Consider the following 14,337-nt stretch of genomic DNA (forward strand, 5'->3'; position numbering starts at 1 on the left):
CCCAGATAATTTTCTCGCTCCCTTGCCTCAAGCAGATTGCTGTTCAATTTGTATTTCACGTTCTTGCTTTTTCTACTTGAACTTCAGTACAAGTGTAAAGCTGAGAGATTATCATTGACCTCTGTGCCCTTTGACCTAGCATGTCCAGATCCCTTTGGATTATCACAAATTGATTATCAGTAAGCTAGAACAAACCTGCATTGGAATCTACTTGCGAGAACTTGGTGTCTTTATTCAAAAATAGTGTGTGTCTCATTTCCCCCTCCACTGCGGTTTTCTCGCCTCTCCTGAAGGTGCTGATTCATAGCAAGATATACAGTCGTCCCTCTGGTACCTCTCCCAAGTGGCCATTCTTCATATGTGAGTCTCGTGAGTATCTGCAAACTATTGCATCAAAGTGGGCATCACAGCTAATCCTGATACAACAAGAGCCACTGGATAACTTTCAGAGCAGGAAGTGTAGCTGACTCTCACCTTTTCTCTCCCCACACCCACCATCTATCCTAGTCGCAGACAGCTGAGGCTAAGTACAGCACATTTACTACTCACGCTGTGAAAAGCTAACTTGGCACATCCTGGGGATTGAGTTCAGGACTTTACTGGTCTGCATGACAAGCCCCACACGAGGCAGGGCATTTACCAACTAAGCCCGAGTGGGCAACAAACTTATTTATTGAAAGGAATACACCACTGAAGTGATTAAAATAAACAGGAAAAATAGTAATAGTTTAGGAATTTCATAAAACTAGAGCATTTCCACCTCCACAACCCATACTCCGTTGCATCACGTACAATTACCCAGGGTAATACCATTCTTTTCAGACCTCTGCGGATGCTGCTTTTTGACTCCCATGGAATGCAAAAGAGCAACCGATGCTTTGTCCTTTGGGCTGTTCTAAATTCACGTCTAACTTCAACAACGTCATTAAAGATTGAAGGAAGTGGGGCTTCCTTTTCTGTCCGATACCTACCTTTCTAACCTGTTGCCTTGTGTTTTCCTCCAGTTTCCAGAATGTCCGGCCTGCGCTGAACGTGGCCATATTCCCGCTCCTTCATGAAGGACTTGCTGATGTCATCCGAGATGTTCCGATGATGCACTTGGACGAAATAACACTGTTTAAAAGTCGTGTTGCGGAAGACCCTCTGCATCTCTGGTGGTGATGCTCAATACCACCCAGAAGGGAAAGGAATTGAGTACAGTGCCGATGACCCCATGTGTGATAATCCTGCTGAATCTCCCCTGCCTGTCGATGACACTGTCATTTAAAATAAAACTCTCACATGTTTACTGTCTTGTGGAAACCAGAAAAAGGTTGAAGTTTGAAAATTACAGAAGTGTTTGTTCTGTTTTTTGTTGCCTTGTTTTCCTGCAAAACTCCACAGAATTGGGGTCAACACCAATAGTGATGGATATTACGTGTAGCAAGTTTTTATGTTGTGCCTGCTGTAGTCTTCACTGTAATTGGAAATAAGAACACGAGGAGCCAAGGACAAGTAACGACCCATCAACTCCCATCCCCCTAGTACCGTAACTCTCCCAGAATAGCATTCAGTTGTGTTTTGAGCATAACTAATGTTTGCCTCTACTCACTGCTTAATTTACTTTTCACTAGATTAAATCCTCTGGTTCTACTTTTCCTGGCTCGCCTTTGCAAAAATCTGAGTGCAACCAAGTTTAGACAAAGTTCTCTCTCGGTTTCTGTTGCCCTGGCTGCACATTAACTGCTGCTTTTCCAGACAGTGCTTGAGCTTCAATAACCTTTCTTCAGCTCATACACTTTACAATTGGGATCAGTCTTGTTCTTCTCTGCACCCTCTTCAATGTTTGTATATGTTCTTTGTGATGTGGTGACCAGAATTAAATACAGTTCTTCAAGTGTGGTCTGACCAGTGTATTGTAAAGTCTTTGCGTAATCTCTTGGCACTTGTACCCTACCTTCTGGCTAAGTATCCCACCATTCTGTTTGCCTTTTCTTTAAATTACTTTGCCGTATTATCCAGCTATTGAAAGTGATGATGCTACTCCTGCTTCCCTTTCTAGGGGTCTCAATCCAATTCATTGTATATTTATGCACATTACATAGAGTTTACAGCACAGATACAGGCCATTTGGCCCAACTGGTCTATGCCAGCATTTATGCTCCACATGAGCCTCCTCCCACCCCTCTTCATCTAACCCTAAGAGTATTTCCTTCTATTCCTTTCTCCCTTATGTGCTTATATCGCTTCCCCTTAAATGCATCTACAACTATTATATAATACTTTACATTAATCTGTGTTAAATGCATTTGGCGTTTGAATATCCACGTGCAGAGCTGAACTAAATCTATTGCAACATTTTTCTGTCGGGGCAGCACTGGCGATTGGCATTTTTTTAGGCACTGTTACTTCCAGCGTGGTGAAGCACACATTATGGATTGCTTATTTGGGTCTTTGCGTCTTCTGCTCCCAGCAGCTGTTCAAAGCCCCCCCTTGAGATAAAGCGAGATTGCATTTCAGTGTGTTTGCAATACGTGCGGTGCAGGGGGTGGCTTCCCAGACTACTAATAAAATCATTTTCAGGATTCCTGTGGTGGCTGAGCTGGCAAAGACTCGATGCCGTACAGACCAGCCCGCTCCCAGGTTCCATCTGTGCTCTGTGTTGAGTTAGCTGGTCTTGACCAGGGCCATGCATGTGCCGCTGCTGCTGGCTTCCTTACTGCAAGCTAGAGAGGATGGGGGAACCCAATGTGGGCTCCTGTACCTAATTGCTACCCCAGAGTCAAATAGACTGCCACAATTCAACGTGAAGAATGGCCACCTGGGTGATGTCACTGGGTGCCTGTGGAGCTGTATCCCACCATGACTTAAGTGCCTTCAGGAGAATAAGGGGGAGAAATTTTGCAGGCATTATATTTACATATTTTTTTTTAAAAAGCACACTTTGAATAGGTAATTTTAAACTGCTGCAGTACTGCTGAGCTGCTGTTGGTAGAGCTGCTGAGCTATTAAAGATCAGTGCCTTCAGCAGCGCCACCACCTTGAATGTAATGGTATTGTAGAGATTCTAAACCATTTCAGTTCTACTTCCTATTTGTATTATGAACCCATCATTTTTTGATGTATAAATTACATTACAGGAGGAAGCCGTTTGGCCCATGGCATGCCTGTATCAGTGCTAGCACTTCAACAAGCGATCTGCTCTAATCGCATGTCTCTGCTCTAATCGCATGTCTCTGCCCTTCCCCTCTATCCCTTTCTAATCATCTCAATCGCTCTCCATTAATTCTTTTAACCAAGCAATTTAATGCAAATCAGGAATTGAAACTTGTACCTGGAAATGAGCAGACCCTCTTTTCCTCCTGTTCTGTCAATGTTGAGTCATGGTTGTAAACATACAAAAAGGATGCGAAAAGACCCAATGCCGCCTTATCCCAGATATGGTACAACCACATAGATGATTTATCTAACCCTTAACCATGCAAAAGAGGGGGGAAGAAACTCTAGCCACTTTAGGAAAAACTAAAATATTCCTTTCTGAACCCTGAGACAAACTCTAGCCCATTTACTGATTATTATCCCAGCTCGCTAACAACTTAATTTCACTTGGAGGCTTGTCTATTTTGCTTTAAAGGGCTATAACCAACCCATCCCAATGTATGTTTTGGTTGTTCCAGAGAGTGATGACTCTGAAATGAAATCCTTACTGGCATCTATCCTAACTCTTAAGAGTTTTCTAAGGATACCCTCTAGTGCCACTATCCCTGTCCATATCTAACCTATCCAACTGGACTGAATCCAATCCCTTTGTCGTTTAAAAATGCTAAGCCTATGTTTCTCCAACACAAATAGCCCTAACTCTTGGAGCTTAACATGATGACTAAGAGCCCCTAAGGCTACATATCAAGGTGATAGCTCTCCTCCGCACCTTCTCCAGAACTTTTGGCATTCTGTGCCATGCGTGGAGACGAAAACTGGACACACTACTCCAAGTAAGGATGTACCAAAGCTTTTTATAGCCGATGTAAATTGCTCCCCGGTCTTCATGATGCACTCTAAAAGCCGATTTGGCCTCCCTATAGCCACCCCACAGTGCTTGTGCGCTTTAAAAGTTGTCAGCTAATCTAGGATAGCTCGCACTGTAACGTTTTAGTTGGTACCCCTGCATGGTATAAACATACCTGGAGTTTTCATACCTTAAATTAATGATACTGCACTTGTCTACGTAGAGGGTCATCTGCCATACTCGGGCCCATTCTTCTAAGAAGGCCTGAAACCAATTAATTTGGTCTAAATTACTCAAGCCCTGTATACATATTTGTATTTTCAAATTTACAAATAGTTTCTTGATGCATATCAGTAGTGAAAATGATGATCAGCAATGGTCACAATGCAGAATATTGTGGAACTCTATTTGTGACCCAGCCCCATTTCAGATTCAGTCCTATTAATGAGTAGATTGAGCCTATATTCTCTGGAGTTTAGAAAAATAAGAGGTGATCTCATTGAAACATAAGATTCTGAGGGGGGATTGACGGTAGATGCTGAGAGTTTGTTTCTCCTGGCTGGAGAGTCCAGAACTAGGGGGCATAGTCTCAGGATAAGGGGCCAGCCATTTAACACTGAGATGAGGAGGAATTTCTTCACTCAGCGGGTTGTGAATCTTTGGAATTCTCTGCCCCAGAGAGCTGTGAATGCTGAATTGTTCAGCATATTCAAGGCTGAGATAGATTTTTGGAGTCTAGGGATATGGAGATAGGGCGGGAAAATGGAGTTGAGGTCGAAGATCAGCCATGATCTTGTTGAATGGTGGAGCAGGCTCGAGGGGCCATATGGCCTACTCCCGCTCCTAATTCTTATGTTCTTATGTCCTTAACCTTTTGCTTATGAGATTTCAACCAGTTAACAATCCAGCATGATATCAGTCCTACATGATCTCATCTTTGTTCAAAAACCTATGTGGTATTTTGTCGTAAGCTTTTTGAAAACCTAGATGTGCAGGCCTGCTGTCGTCCCAGTATTTTGGTCACTTTTTCAAAGAACTCGGTCATGTAGCTGAGGCAGGACCTCTGTTCCCAGAAGCTGTACTGGGAACCCTTAATAATGGCTGAACCCCCTCTAAATGACCGTAAATCACATTCTGTATAATGCCTTCCAGCAAAGTCCCTATCATTGATGTCTCGTAGGGTGTGGTCGCCTAGTGGTTATGGTACTGGAACTAGTAAGGTAGAGGTTGAGAGTTCATAATCCCATCTGTTAAAGTTGAATTCAATAAATCTGGTCATTTGTAGGTTGCTGGGTTGTGGTTAAAGCGGAGCTGGCTGACTATTGTCCTGCCACCCTAGCCTAGTCTGGCCCACCCACCTCTGCGAGAGTTAACGTATCAGGTCAATGACCCTTCAGAACTGGTGTTGGTGAAGTTCCGAACCAGCTCTGACAAAAGGTCATCGACCTGAAACTTTAACCCTGGCTTCTCTCTCCACAGATGCTGCCCGACCTGCTAAGTGTTTTACAGCATTTTCTGTTCTTATTTCTGCAATAAATGCTGCCTTGCTCGTGTTCCCCACATCCTAAGAACAACAAAGAAAACACTGATGGGTCTGATTTCTTCCTCTTAAATGATAAAACCACATGAGGCTCCCTGTAATCCACTGGAACCAGCCCAGACCTCAATAAGCTGTTAAATATATGAGCCAGTGGTTCACATACGACCTCCCCCACTTATTCAAGCGTTCTGGGATAAATGGAATCGAGCCGAACAGCACAATCAGCTTTAAGTGCCTTAATCCTAGCTAAGACCATTTCTGCAATTACGCCTACTGAAACAACTGTAGCTGCATCAGGACTGGAGATCACCTTCAAAAGTGAAAACCGACGCTAAGTATCTATTTAGCTCCCACCTGCCCTGATTGATCTCAATGCGGTATTTAATGGTACTCTGACTTCTAACATAACTGGAAAAAAAGTTGTCATTGTTGCTGCAATTGTCTTTTTTTCTAGTGGCTTTTCAGTATGCCAAATCCTGGCTTTAGTTATCCTTGGCTATTTTCTTTCCACGTACAGTAAACTCTTGTTTAAACGTCACTTAATCCATCCGGAATTCTTTAATAACCGGCGAAATAGATAACCGGTAACTATGCCGAATCCATCGAGCACTCGTTTTTCCGAGTCCGAGTTTCCCGCGGTGGCCGAGTTAGTCCGTGGTTTTTATTTTTTTTGTGTTTAAAAATTGCCTACCTCTCTGTTGTCTGGAATTTTTCATCGACCGGCACCATCCCGGTCCCGTAGGTGCCTGATACAAAAGAGCTTACTGTACATCATTGTATGTATTTATATATGTGTCCCTATTCTGTTAGCAATTGTTCGTTTTATACTTAAATACTTATTTTGTAGTTTCATTTCTCTACGTACCTCCCTGTTTAACCATGAATTCTAGGCACATACAAGACCATTTTTCTTCAGTATTGCACTTATTTTAGTCTAGCCGTATAGCTCGATGTACCTTAGCCCTGCTGAAAATAGGCACTAATATTAAATTATCAGTAGCGTAGATTGGCCTAAATGAGTGAAATGTAACACTATATTGATTGCTGGTGCCAGATACTTCCCCCACATGGCGATCAGTTGTGTAGTTAAACCCACACGTTCGCGCCCGGGTGGCCCTGGAGGTGGAGCGCGCGGTGTCCGCCGGCACGCTCAAGGTCTTCCGCGACCGGTGGGCACCGCAGGGACTGGAGTGCATCACCACCCCCCGGCAACCAAATTTTAATGTAAGTTGTTAAGTTTTCTTTAATGGTTTTTTAGTTGCAGTTTATTTATTTTTGTGTGCACCAAAAAGAGTACACTGTTCTGCTGCCTTTCTCGTTTGATTACTGTAATTGGAAATCAAGTTATAATAATAATAATGATCAACTTTATTGTCATTGTTAGTGCACAAGTGCAGTACAACGAAATGTAGGCTTGCGGCTCCCGAGAGTGTACATTTAGATTAAGACATTTAAACATTCAGCATTCATTTGGCTTGTAATACATTAACATAAACATAACCATAATAAAGTGCATTGGCAGATGTGCAGGCTTTAGAGTTTATTTGTGGAGTTCAGTAGGATGACAGCCCTGGGAAAGAACCTGTTCCTAAATCTGGTCGTACGGGTGTGAATGCATCTGTAGCATCTCCCAGATGGCAGGAGGGCGAACAGACTGTGGCTGGGGTGGGTAGGGTCTTTGATGATGGTCCGTGACCTCCGTAAACAGCGTTTCTGGTATATGTGCTCTATGGTTTCAAGTGAGCCTCTGTTTAAGTAAGGCCCTGTACATCCCCACATGGCAAACTTTAGCTGTTTACCAATAGTAGACTACTACTGCAACAAAAACGGCAAAGGTGTTTCAGCTGGAGCAGATTAATCATCGGTGCATAAATAGCACACACAGGCAAGTCTAAGAGTGCACATCTTGCTACACTTAGCACATTTTTGCCTTGCTGTGGCAGGCTTGAAAACCATTATGCTGCCTTCTTCCACAGAAATCACAACCCAAATTATAGAGACAAGCTACTTAGGAATGTACAGTACCAGAAAAGGCCATCTTTCAGGCCCCACAGTTCAAACACAGAATACGCAGTTCACTACCCATTCCCTCACTTTAACTTTCTCACCCGATGTCCCCAACCTCTCTTAAAATTACTGATGCTGTCAGCCTCCGCCACTTCCCTGGACAGTCCATTCCAAACATTCACCACCCTCTGTGTGAAGTGGTTACATCCTATCTGTCCATTCATCCTCCCTCTTTTAAGCTGCATCCTATGTCCCCCCTCAGTGTCGTTCACAGGGCCATGGTAAGCACTTTCTCGGGGTTCAACTTAAGATCTTGAATGCTTCAATAAAATCCCTGCTGAGTCTCCCCTAATATAAACTCATCTTCAGCCTCTCCTTTTAGCTCAGATGTTTAATTTCACTTATCATTTGGTATAAAAATCATGAAGGGTTTTGAGAGAGTAAATAAGGAGAAACTGTTTCCAGTGGCAGAAGGGTCAGTAACCAGAGGACACAGATTTAAGGTAATGGGCAAAATAACCAGAGGTGTGCTGAGAATTTTTTTAAGCAACGCGTTGTTGTAATCTTGAATGCGCTGCCTGAAAGGGCAGTGGAAGCAGGTTCAACAGTAACTTTCAGAAGGGAATTGGATAAATACTTGAAAAGGAAACATTTGCGAGGCTATGGACAGAGGAATGGGACTACAGTAAACTCTTTCGCATCCGGCACCTACGGGACCGCGATGGTGCCGGTTGATGAAAAATTCTGGACAACAGAGAGGTAGGCAATTTTTAACACAAAAAAAGTAAAAACCATGGACTAACTCGGCCACCGCGGGAAACTCGGACTCGGAAAAATGAAAAATGGATGGATTCGGCAAGATTACCGGTTATCTATTTTGCCGGTTATTAAGGAATTCCGGATGATTAAGTGCCGTTTAAACAAGAGTTTACTGTATTTAGATAGGTCTTTCAAAGAGCTGGCACAGGCACGATGGGCTGAAGGGCCTCCTTCTATGCTGTATCATTCTATGATCTATTGTTCACCTTTACCAGCACCATGATGTACTTCCTTAATATAGCAACCAGAACTCCACACACAACTCCAGGTGGGGCTGAACTGCCCTGTATCTCATCCTATGATTTATTCTATTAGCACCATGCAACCTAAGATCCTATTTCCTTTCTCCATTGCTGCTGCACGGTCAGTGCAGATGGTTTTAATGATCTGTCCACCAACACCCCCAGAATCACTCTCCTGTACAGTAATGCCATTTAGTTTATAGTTACAATGCTTATTCTCATGTTGTAGTCTCACCACCATGCACTTGTTGACATTGAATTCCACTTGCCATTTCTCAGGCGCTTCTCAATCTATTTGGATCCCTCTACACCTGATCAGCCTGCTCTCGATCCTTTGCAGCCCTCCAACCACTGGGGTGTCGTCACCAGTTTGGACAGTTTTGTCTCCCTCCCAGATCATGGATAAACAATGCGAGATGCAAAGATCTACAGCACTGACGTTCAGGAGACCAACTAGTCACTTCCTGTCGCTCCGGTGCAGCCCATGTACACAGCTACCACCCTCTCCTTTGATGCAGCCACTTGCCAGTCAGCTTCAATAACTGCCCATCTTTTCTATGACTTTCTGCCTTATGGACCAACCTCCTACGTGACACCCTAGCAAATGCCTTGCTGAAGTCCAGATAAGCCATGTCCACAAAGTCCCCTTGATCCATAAGCTCCGATACCTCCTCAAAGAATTCTATTAAGTTTGTCGAGCATAATCTTTACCCAAAGAGTGGCTAGAATGTGGAGCTTGCTACCTCAAGGAGTAGTTGAGGTGAATAGCATAGATGCATTTAAGGGGAAGCTGGATAAGTACAGAGGGAGAAAGGAATAGAAGGATATGCTGATAGGGTGAGATGAAGTAGGATAGATGGAGGCTTACCTGGGGGCATAAAGACCAGCATAGACCAGTTGGACCAAATGGCATATTTCTGTGCTGTAAATTCTATGTGAACTCTATCTCCCCCGTCACCACCACCACCGCCAAAGCCTTGCTAACTTACTCTGATGACTTCACACCCTCTAATCTACAGCTCAGGAATGTAGTCTCACTCTGACTAGACAACCTGTAACAGTTGCCATTGACTAGTTTCTTACTATCCCTTATCTTAATCCCTATCTCAATCCATAAAACTTTTATTTTGTTCATACTAAATCAAACTTTAAATTATTTCCTGTATCTTAATACGTTTTACATAAAATACAACCGGCTCACCTGGACGATGTCCTGTCGATCCTTGGACATCAATCTCTTTCCTTTATGATGTACCCCCTACTCTGCATCCTTATTTAACAATACACCAGAGTGTATTGTGATATAGCACAATCCTTATCACCAACATAAAACTTAAGATGACATAGTTTATTCTTAATGCCCCTTGGATTTGTGTATTTTATTTTTTAAGACCCTTACCTCCACTCCTTGATGCCATCCTCCCCGCAATCCCTCCCCTCCTTATTTTACTCTCATCCTTAACCTGCTCTTATCTCTCGTCTTTTAATACACTTACTATGTGATTCAATTCCACGCTCTTTGTTTACTCATGTTTTCACTGTTCTGCCCCAACATGCAAGTTTAGTTCCACTCCCACTGTAGTATTTACCCTCTTTGCCAGCATACGGGTGCCAGTAGGGTTCAGATGAACGTCATCCTCTTTGTACAATCTTCCACAGTCCCTGAGTGTGTTCCAGTGTCCCAAAAATCTAAACCCTTCCCTCCTATAACATGTCTCTCTAGTCATGCGTTTACCTGTTCAATCTTATTCTGCCTGTACTATCCAGTAACATGGCACTGACTGTCCTGAAGGGCCTTTTCCTTAATATAACACCTAGCCCCTGGAAAATCCAACTGCAAGGTCTCCATTCTACTCCTGCCTATGTTGTTGGTTCCCATGTCAATCACGACCATTGGCTGCTCCCCCTATTTTGCCAGAGGTTTGCCTAGCTGTTGAATGATGGCTTTCACCAGACACAAGGGAGGCAATAGACCACGCAGGACTCCTGGTCATGCTACGATAGGGTATCCTCTACTACAATTGCCTTTGTCATCTCCTTTTTCAATGTTACCCTTTGTTCTTGGGTAGTAGCCCTTTTCACCGTAGTGCTGCTGCGTTTTATCGGGAAGACACTCGTAGTTATCAAGAATCATGCAACTATTGGACAGTTCCAGGAATCTGGAAGTTTCCTGTAGCTCTTGTGTCTTTGCGCTCCCCCTTGCAGCTGGTCACATACTCCTGTCCTCTCCCTAAACTCTCTCGTCTCACTCAATGGTCTCCCCGACTCTTCAGAGAGACCACCTTCTGAAACTGTGATCCAGAACTCCTTATCCTTCTGGATGTTGAGGAGTGCAGAGAATTAGTCTTTTAGCTCAGCAATCTTACTTTCGAGACCTTCTATCCTCTAGCACTCGATGTAGACATAGAAACATAGAAGATAGGAGCAGGAGTAGGCCATTCGGCCCCTCGAGCCTGCTCCGCCATTCAATGAGATCATGGCTGATCCCCAGAATACCTTGTCGATCCAGGATAACCCACATCCTACATCGCACACACATCTTGAGAGGCCCCTGCCCCTCCATTTCTAGATTTATGAACTCGACTAAGAAGAAAACATTTAGTCACTGACCTTCTCTCAGCCTGTAATCTGGAGCAGTCGAAATTCTGACTAGGTAAGCCAACAAAAGATTTGTACTCCTTTGTTGCTGAGACTTTCCCTGTCCCTGTGATGGATCTGTAATGCTTTACGTAATATTTAAGAAGGTAATCTTAACCTTACTGTTTATACCTACTACTTTTAGTTCAAACAACCTCAGACTTGACCTCTCTGGATAGTGCTAACCTGAACTCCCACTAGCAACAACCTCCTGCCAGAATCAAATTCTTTGCTCACTCTTTCATCGCAACTCACAGAAGTAAGTGAGAGATTTTATTTCTCTAATTAATACCAGTCCTGGTCCTGCACCTTCAGACTAAATATCCCTTCACGCCTTGTTTTTCCCCCCAAAATAAAAAGCAAGTTCACTTGCTCAAAAGTATGAGGGGTAAATAAGGAGAAAGTGTTTCCACTGGTGGGAGGGTGGGTAACCAGAGGACACAGGTTTAAGATAATTGGCAAAAGAACCAGGGGGGAGATGAGGAAAAAAAAATTTCACGCAGCAAGTTGTTATGATCTGGAATTCGCTGCCTGAAAGTGGGGTGGAAGCAGATTCAATAGTAACTTTCAGAAGGGAGTTGGATAATTACTTGAAAGGCCAACATTTGCAGGGCTGTGGGGAAAGAGCAAGGGAGTGGGGCTAATTGGATAGCTCTTTCAAAGAGTGGGAACAGGCATAATGGGCCAAAGGGCCTGCTTCTGTGCTGTATCATTCTATGTTTCTTTCATTGGTGGGTTGGAGACAACCAGTAATAATGAATAGTTGGAGCTTTAGAGGTGATCTCATTGAAACATACAAAATTCTTACAGGGCTTGACAGGGGAGATACAGGGAGGATGTTTCCCCTGGCTGGGGAGCCTAGAACCAGGGCTCACAGTCTCAGAATAAGGGGACTGAGATGAGGAGAAATTTCTTCACTCAGATGGTGGTGAATCTTTGGAATTCTCTACCTCAGAGGCTCAGTCGTTGAGTATATTCAAGACAGAGATCGATAGATTTTTGAATATTAAGGGAATCAAGGGATATGGGGATAGTGCAGGAAAGTGGAGATGAGGTAGAAGATCAGCCATGATCTTATTCAATGGTGGAGCAGGCTCGAGGGGCCATGGCTGATCTACCTCATCTCCACTTTCCTGAACTATCCCCATATCCCTTGATTCCCTTAATATTCAAAAATCTATCGCTCTCTGTCTTGCATATACTCAACGACTGAGCCTCCACAGCCCTCTGGGGTAGAGAATTCCAAAGATTCACCACCCTCTGAGTGAAGAAATTTCTCCTCACTTCAGTCCTAAATGGCCGACCCCTTATTCTGAGACTGTGACCCCTGGTTCTAGGCTCCCCAGCCAAGGGGAAACATGCTCCCTGCATCTACCCTATCAAGCCCTGTAAAAAATGTGTATGTTTCAATGAGATCACCTCTAAAGCTCCAACTATTCATTATTACTGGTTGTCTCCAACCCACCAATGAAAGAAACATAGAATGATACAGCACAGAAGCAGGCCCTTTGGCCCATTATGCCTGTTCCCACTCTTTGAAAGAGCTATCCAATTAGCCCCACTCCCTTGCTCTTTCCCCACAGCCCTGCAAATGTTGGCCTTTCAAGTAATTATCCAACTCCCTTCTGAAAGTTACTATTGAATCTGATTCTTCTAAACTCTAGAGAATATAGGCCTAGTCTACTCAATCTGTCCTCACAGGACAATCCCCCCCATCCCAGGAACTAGTCTGGTGAACTTTGTTGCACTCCCTCTATGGCAAGTATATCCTTCCTTAGGTAAGGAGACCAAAACTGTACACAATACTCCAGGTGTCATCATAGACAAGATGTAAAATTGGGTCTGCCTCCAACACACAACTCTTAAACCAGCCAATTCTGAAGCTAGTCCTATTACTGTTATTCACCATTTTATGAATTTAATATAGGGTGGGTCCCTACTGTAATATGCATGTGGTGCTACCTTTAACTCCTAGATCAGACTCAACAATCCACCTAGGTAGGGCACAGTTTGTGAACTGGTGGTGTTGCATGATACAAGTTCCAAATTCCCCTCATTGTGGAGAAGCAGAGGCAATTGATTATTACTTGAATTTTTCAACTGAAGTGATGATGACGCAATCATTGGTCCTTCAGTAATGAGAGCTGAATGATGTGGAAGCCTACAGACAATTGGAATCACAGTGATCGCTACTGTAAATTCAAAAATGGGTCAGATTTGACTCAAGCTGCCCTATAAATTTTATAGTGTGTATATATAATATATATGGAGGTCTGGGAGTAATTACAAGACAGTAATCTAATTGAGGGGTTGATGTGATGTTCATGAACTGCATGAGCTTTGCACTTGTGCTTAATGACATCAATTTAACCCCTCAATTAGATTACAGTCCTGTAATCATTCCCAGGTATCCATTATTCTGAAATTATTTTTCCAGAGAGTTGGGTTTCAGTTTGGATTGAGTATTGGACACTGAAAGCAGCTGTTCCTTACCAAGAACATGTGCAGACTGCAGGGGAAGTGTGCTGTCTTGACTGAAATTGTAATTCTGTTTGATCCGTAAATACTATGTTTCAGCCCATTATAGACTTGTTTGAATATAGAAATGGCGTTGGTTTGGGTGTTACGAGCACTGGGTTACTATTTTCTCCCTCCTTACTGATGATGTTGACTTGCTAGGTGTATATTACATGGATGCCAGTAGCCCACGGACTCCTCACTCAAATGGCCATTCTTCATGCGTCGGCCTAGCTAGTGACAGGTATGGGGAAACCTCATACTTGAGCCCCTTCCTGTCCCAGCTCAATCTAGTGTCAGCTGTCAGACTAGGAATTTCTGTTCTGTGTGGTTCAACACTACATCAATACAGTGCATCTACCCAGTAACTTGAGCAAAAAAAAAATCTAGGGTGACACTTCAGTGCAGTACTGAGGGCGTGCTGCACTGTCGGAGATGCCGTCTTTCAGTGGACGTAAAAGATCCCATGGCATTATTTAGAAGAAGAGCAGGAGAGTTCTCCCCGGTGTCCTGGTCAATATTTATCCCTTCAACCAAAACCCAAAAACAAATGATCTGGCCATTAACACCTTGCTGTGTGCAAATTGGCT

General features: G+C 43.5%; 1 protein-coding gene across 2 annotated transcripts in view; it reads left to right on the plus strand.

Moving 5' to 3' along the window:
- Positions 1 to 1,876, plus strand: part of fbxl18 (F-box and leucine-rich repeat protein 18) — a 45,228-nt gene extending 43,352 nt beyond the window's left edge. For both annotated transcript variants that reach the window (XM_086000334.1, XM_086000333.1), the window contains exon 5: positions 1,005 to 1,876. In XM_086000334.1, coding sequence (XP_085856460.1) covers positions 1,005 to 1,161 — 157 coding nt within the window. In that variant the 3' untranslated portion in view covers positions 1,162 to 1,876. The remainder of the gene's footprint in view (positions 1 to 1,004) is intronic.
- The last annotated feature ends 12,461 nt before the right edge of the window (positions 1,877 to 14,337 follow it).

The sequence above is a fragment of the Somniosus microcephalus genome, chromosome 11 (genome assembly GCF_052327205.1).
Source record: "Somniosus microcephalus isolate GS21.2 chromosome 11, FLI_Smic_1.0, whole genome shotgun sequence".
NCBI classification, from domain to species: domain Eukaryota; kingdom Metazoa; phylum Chordata; class Chondrichthyes; order Squaliformes; family Somniosidae; genus Somniosus; species Somniosus microcephalus.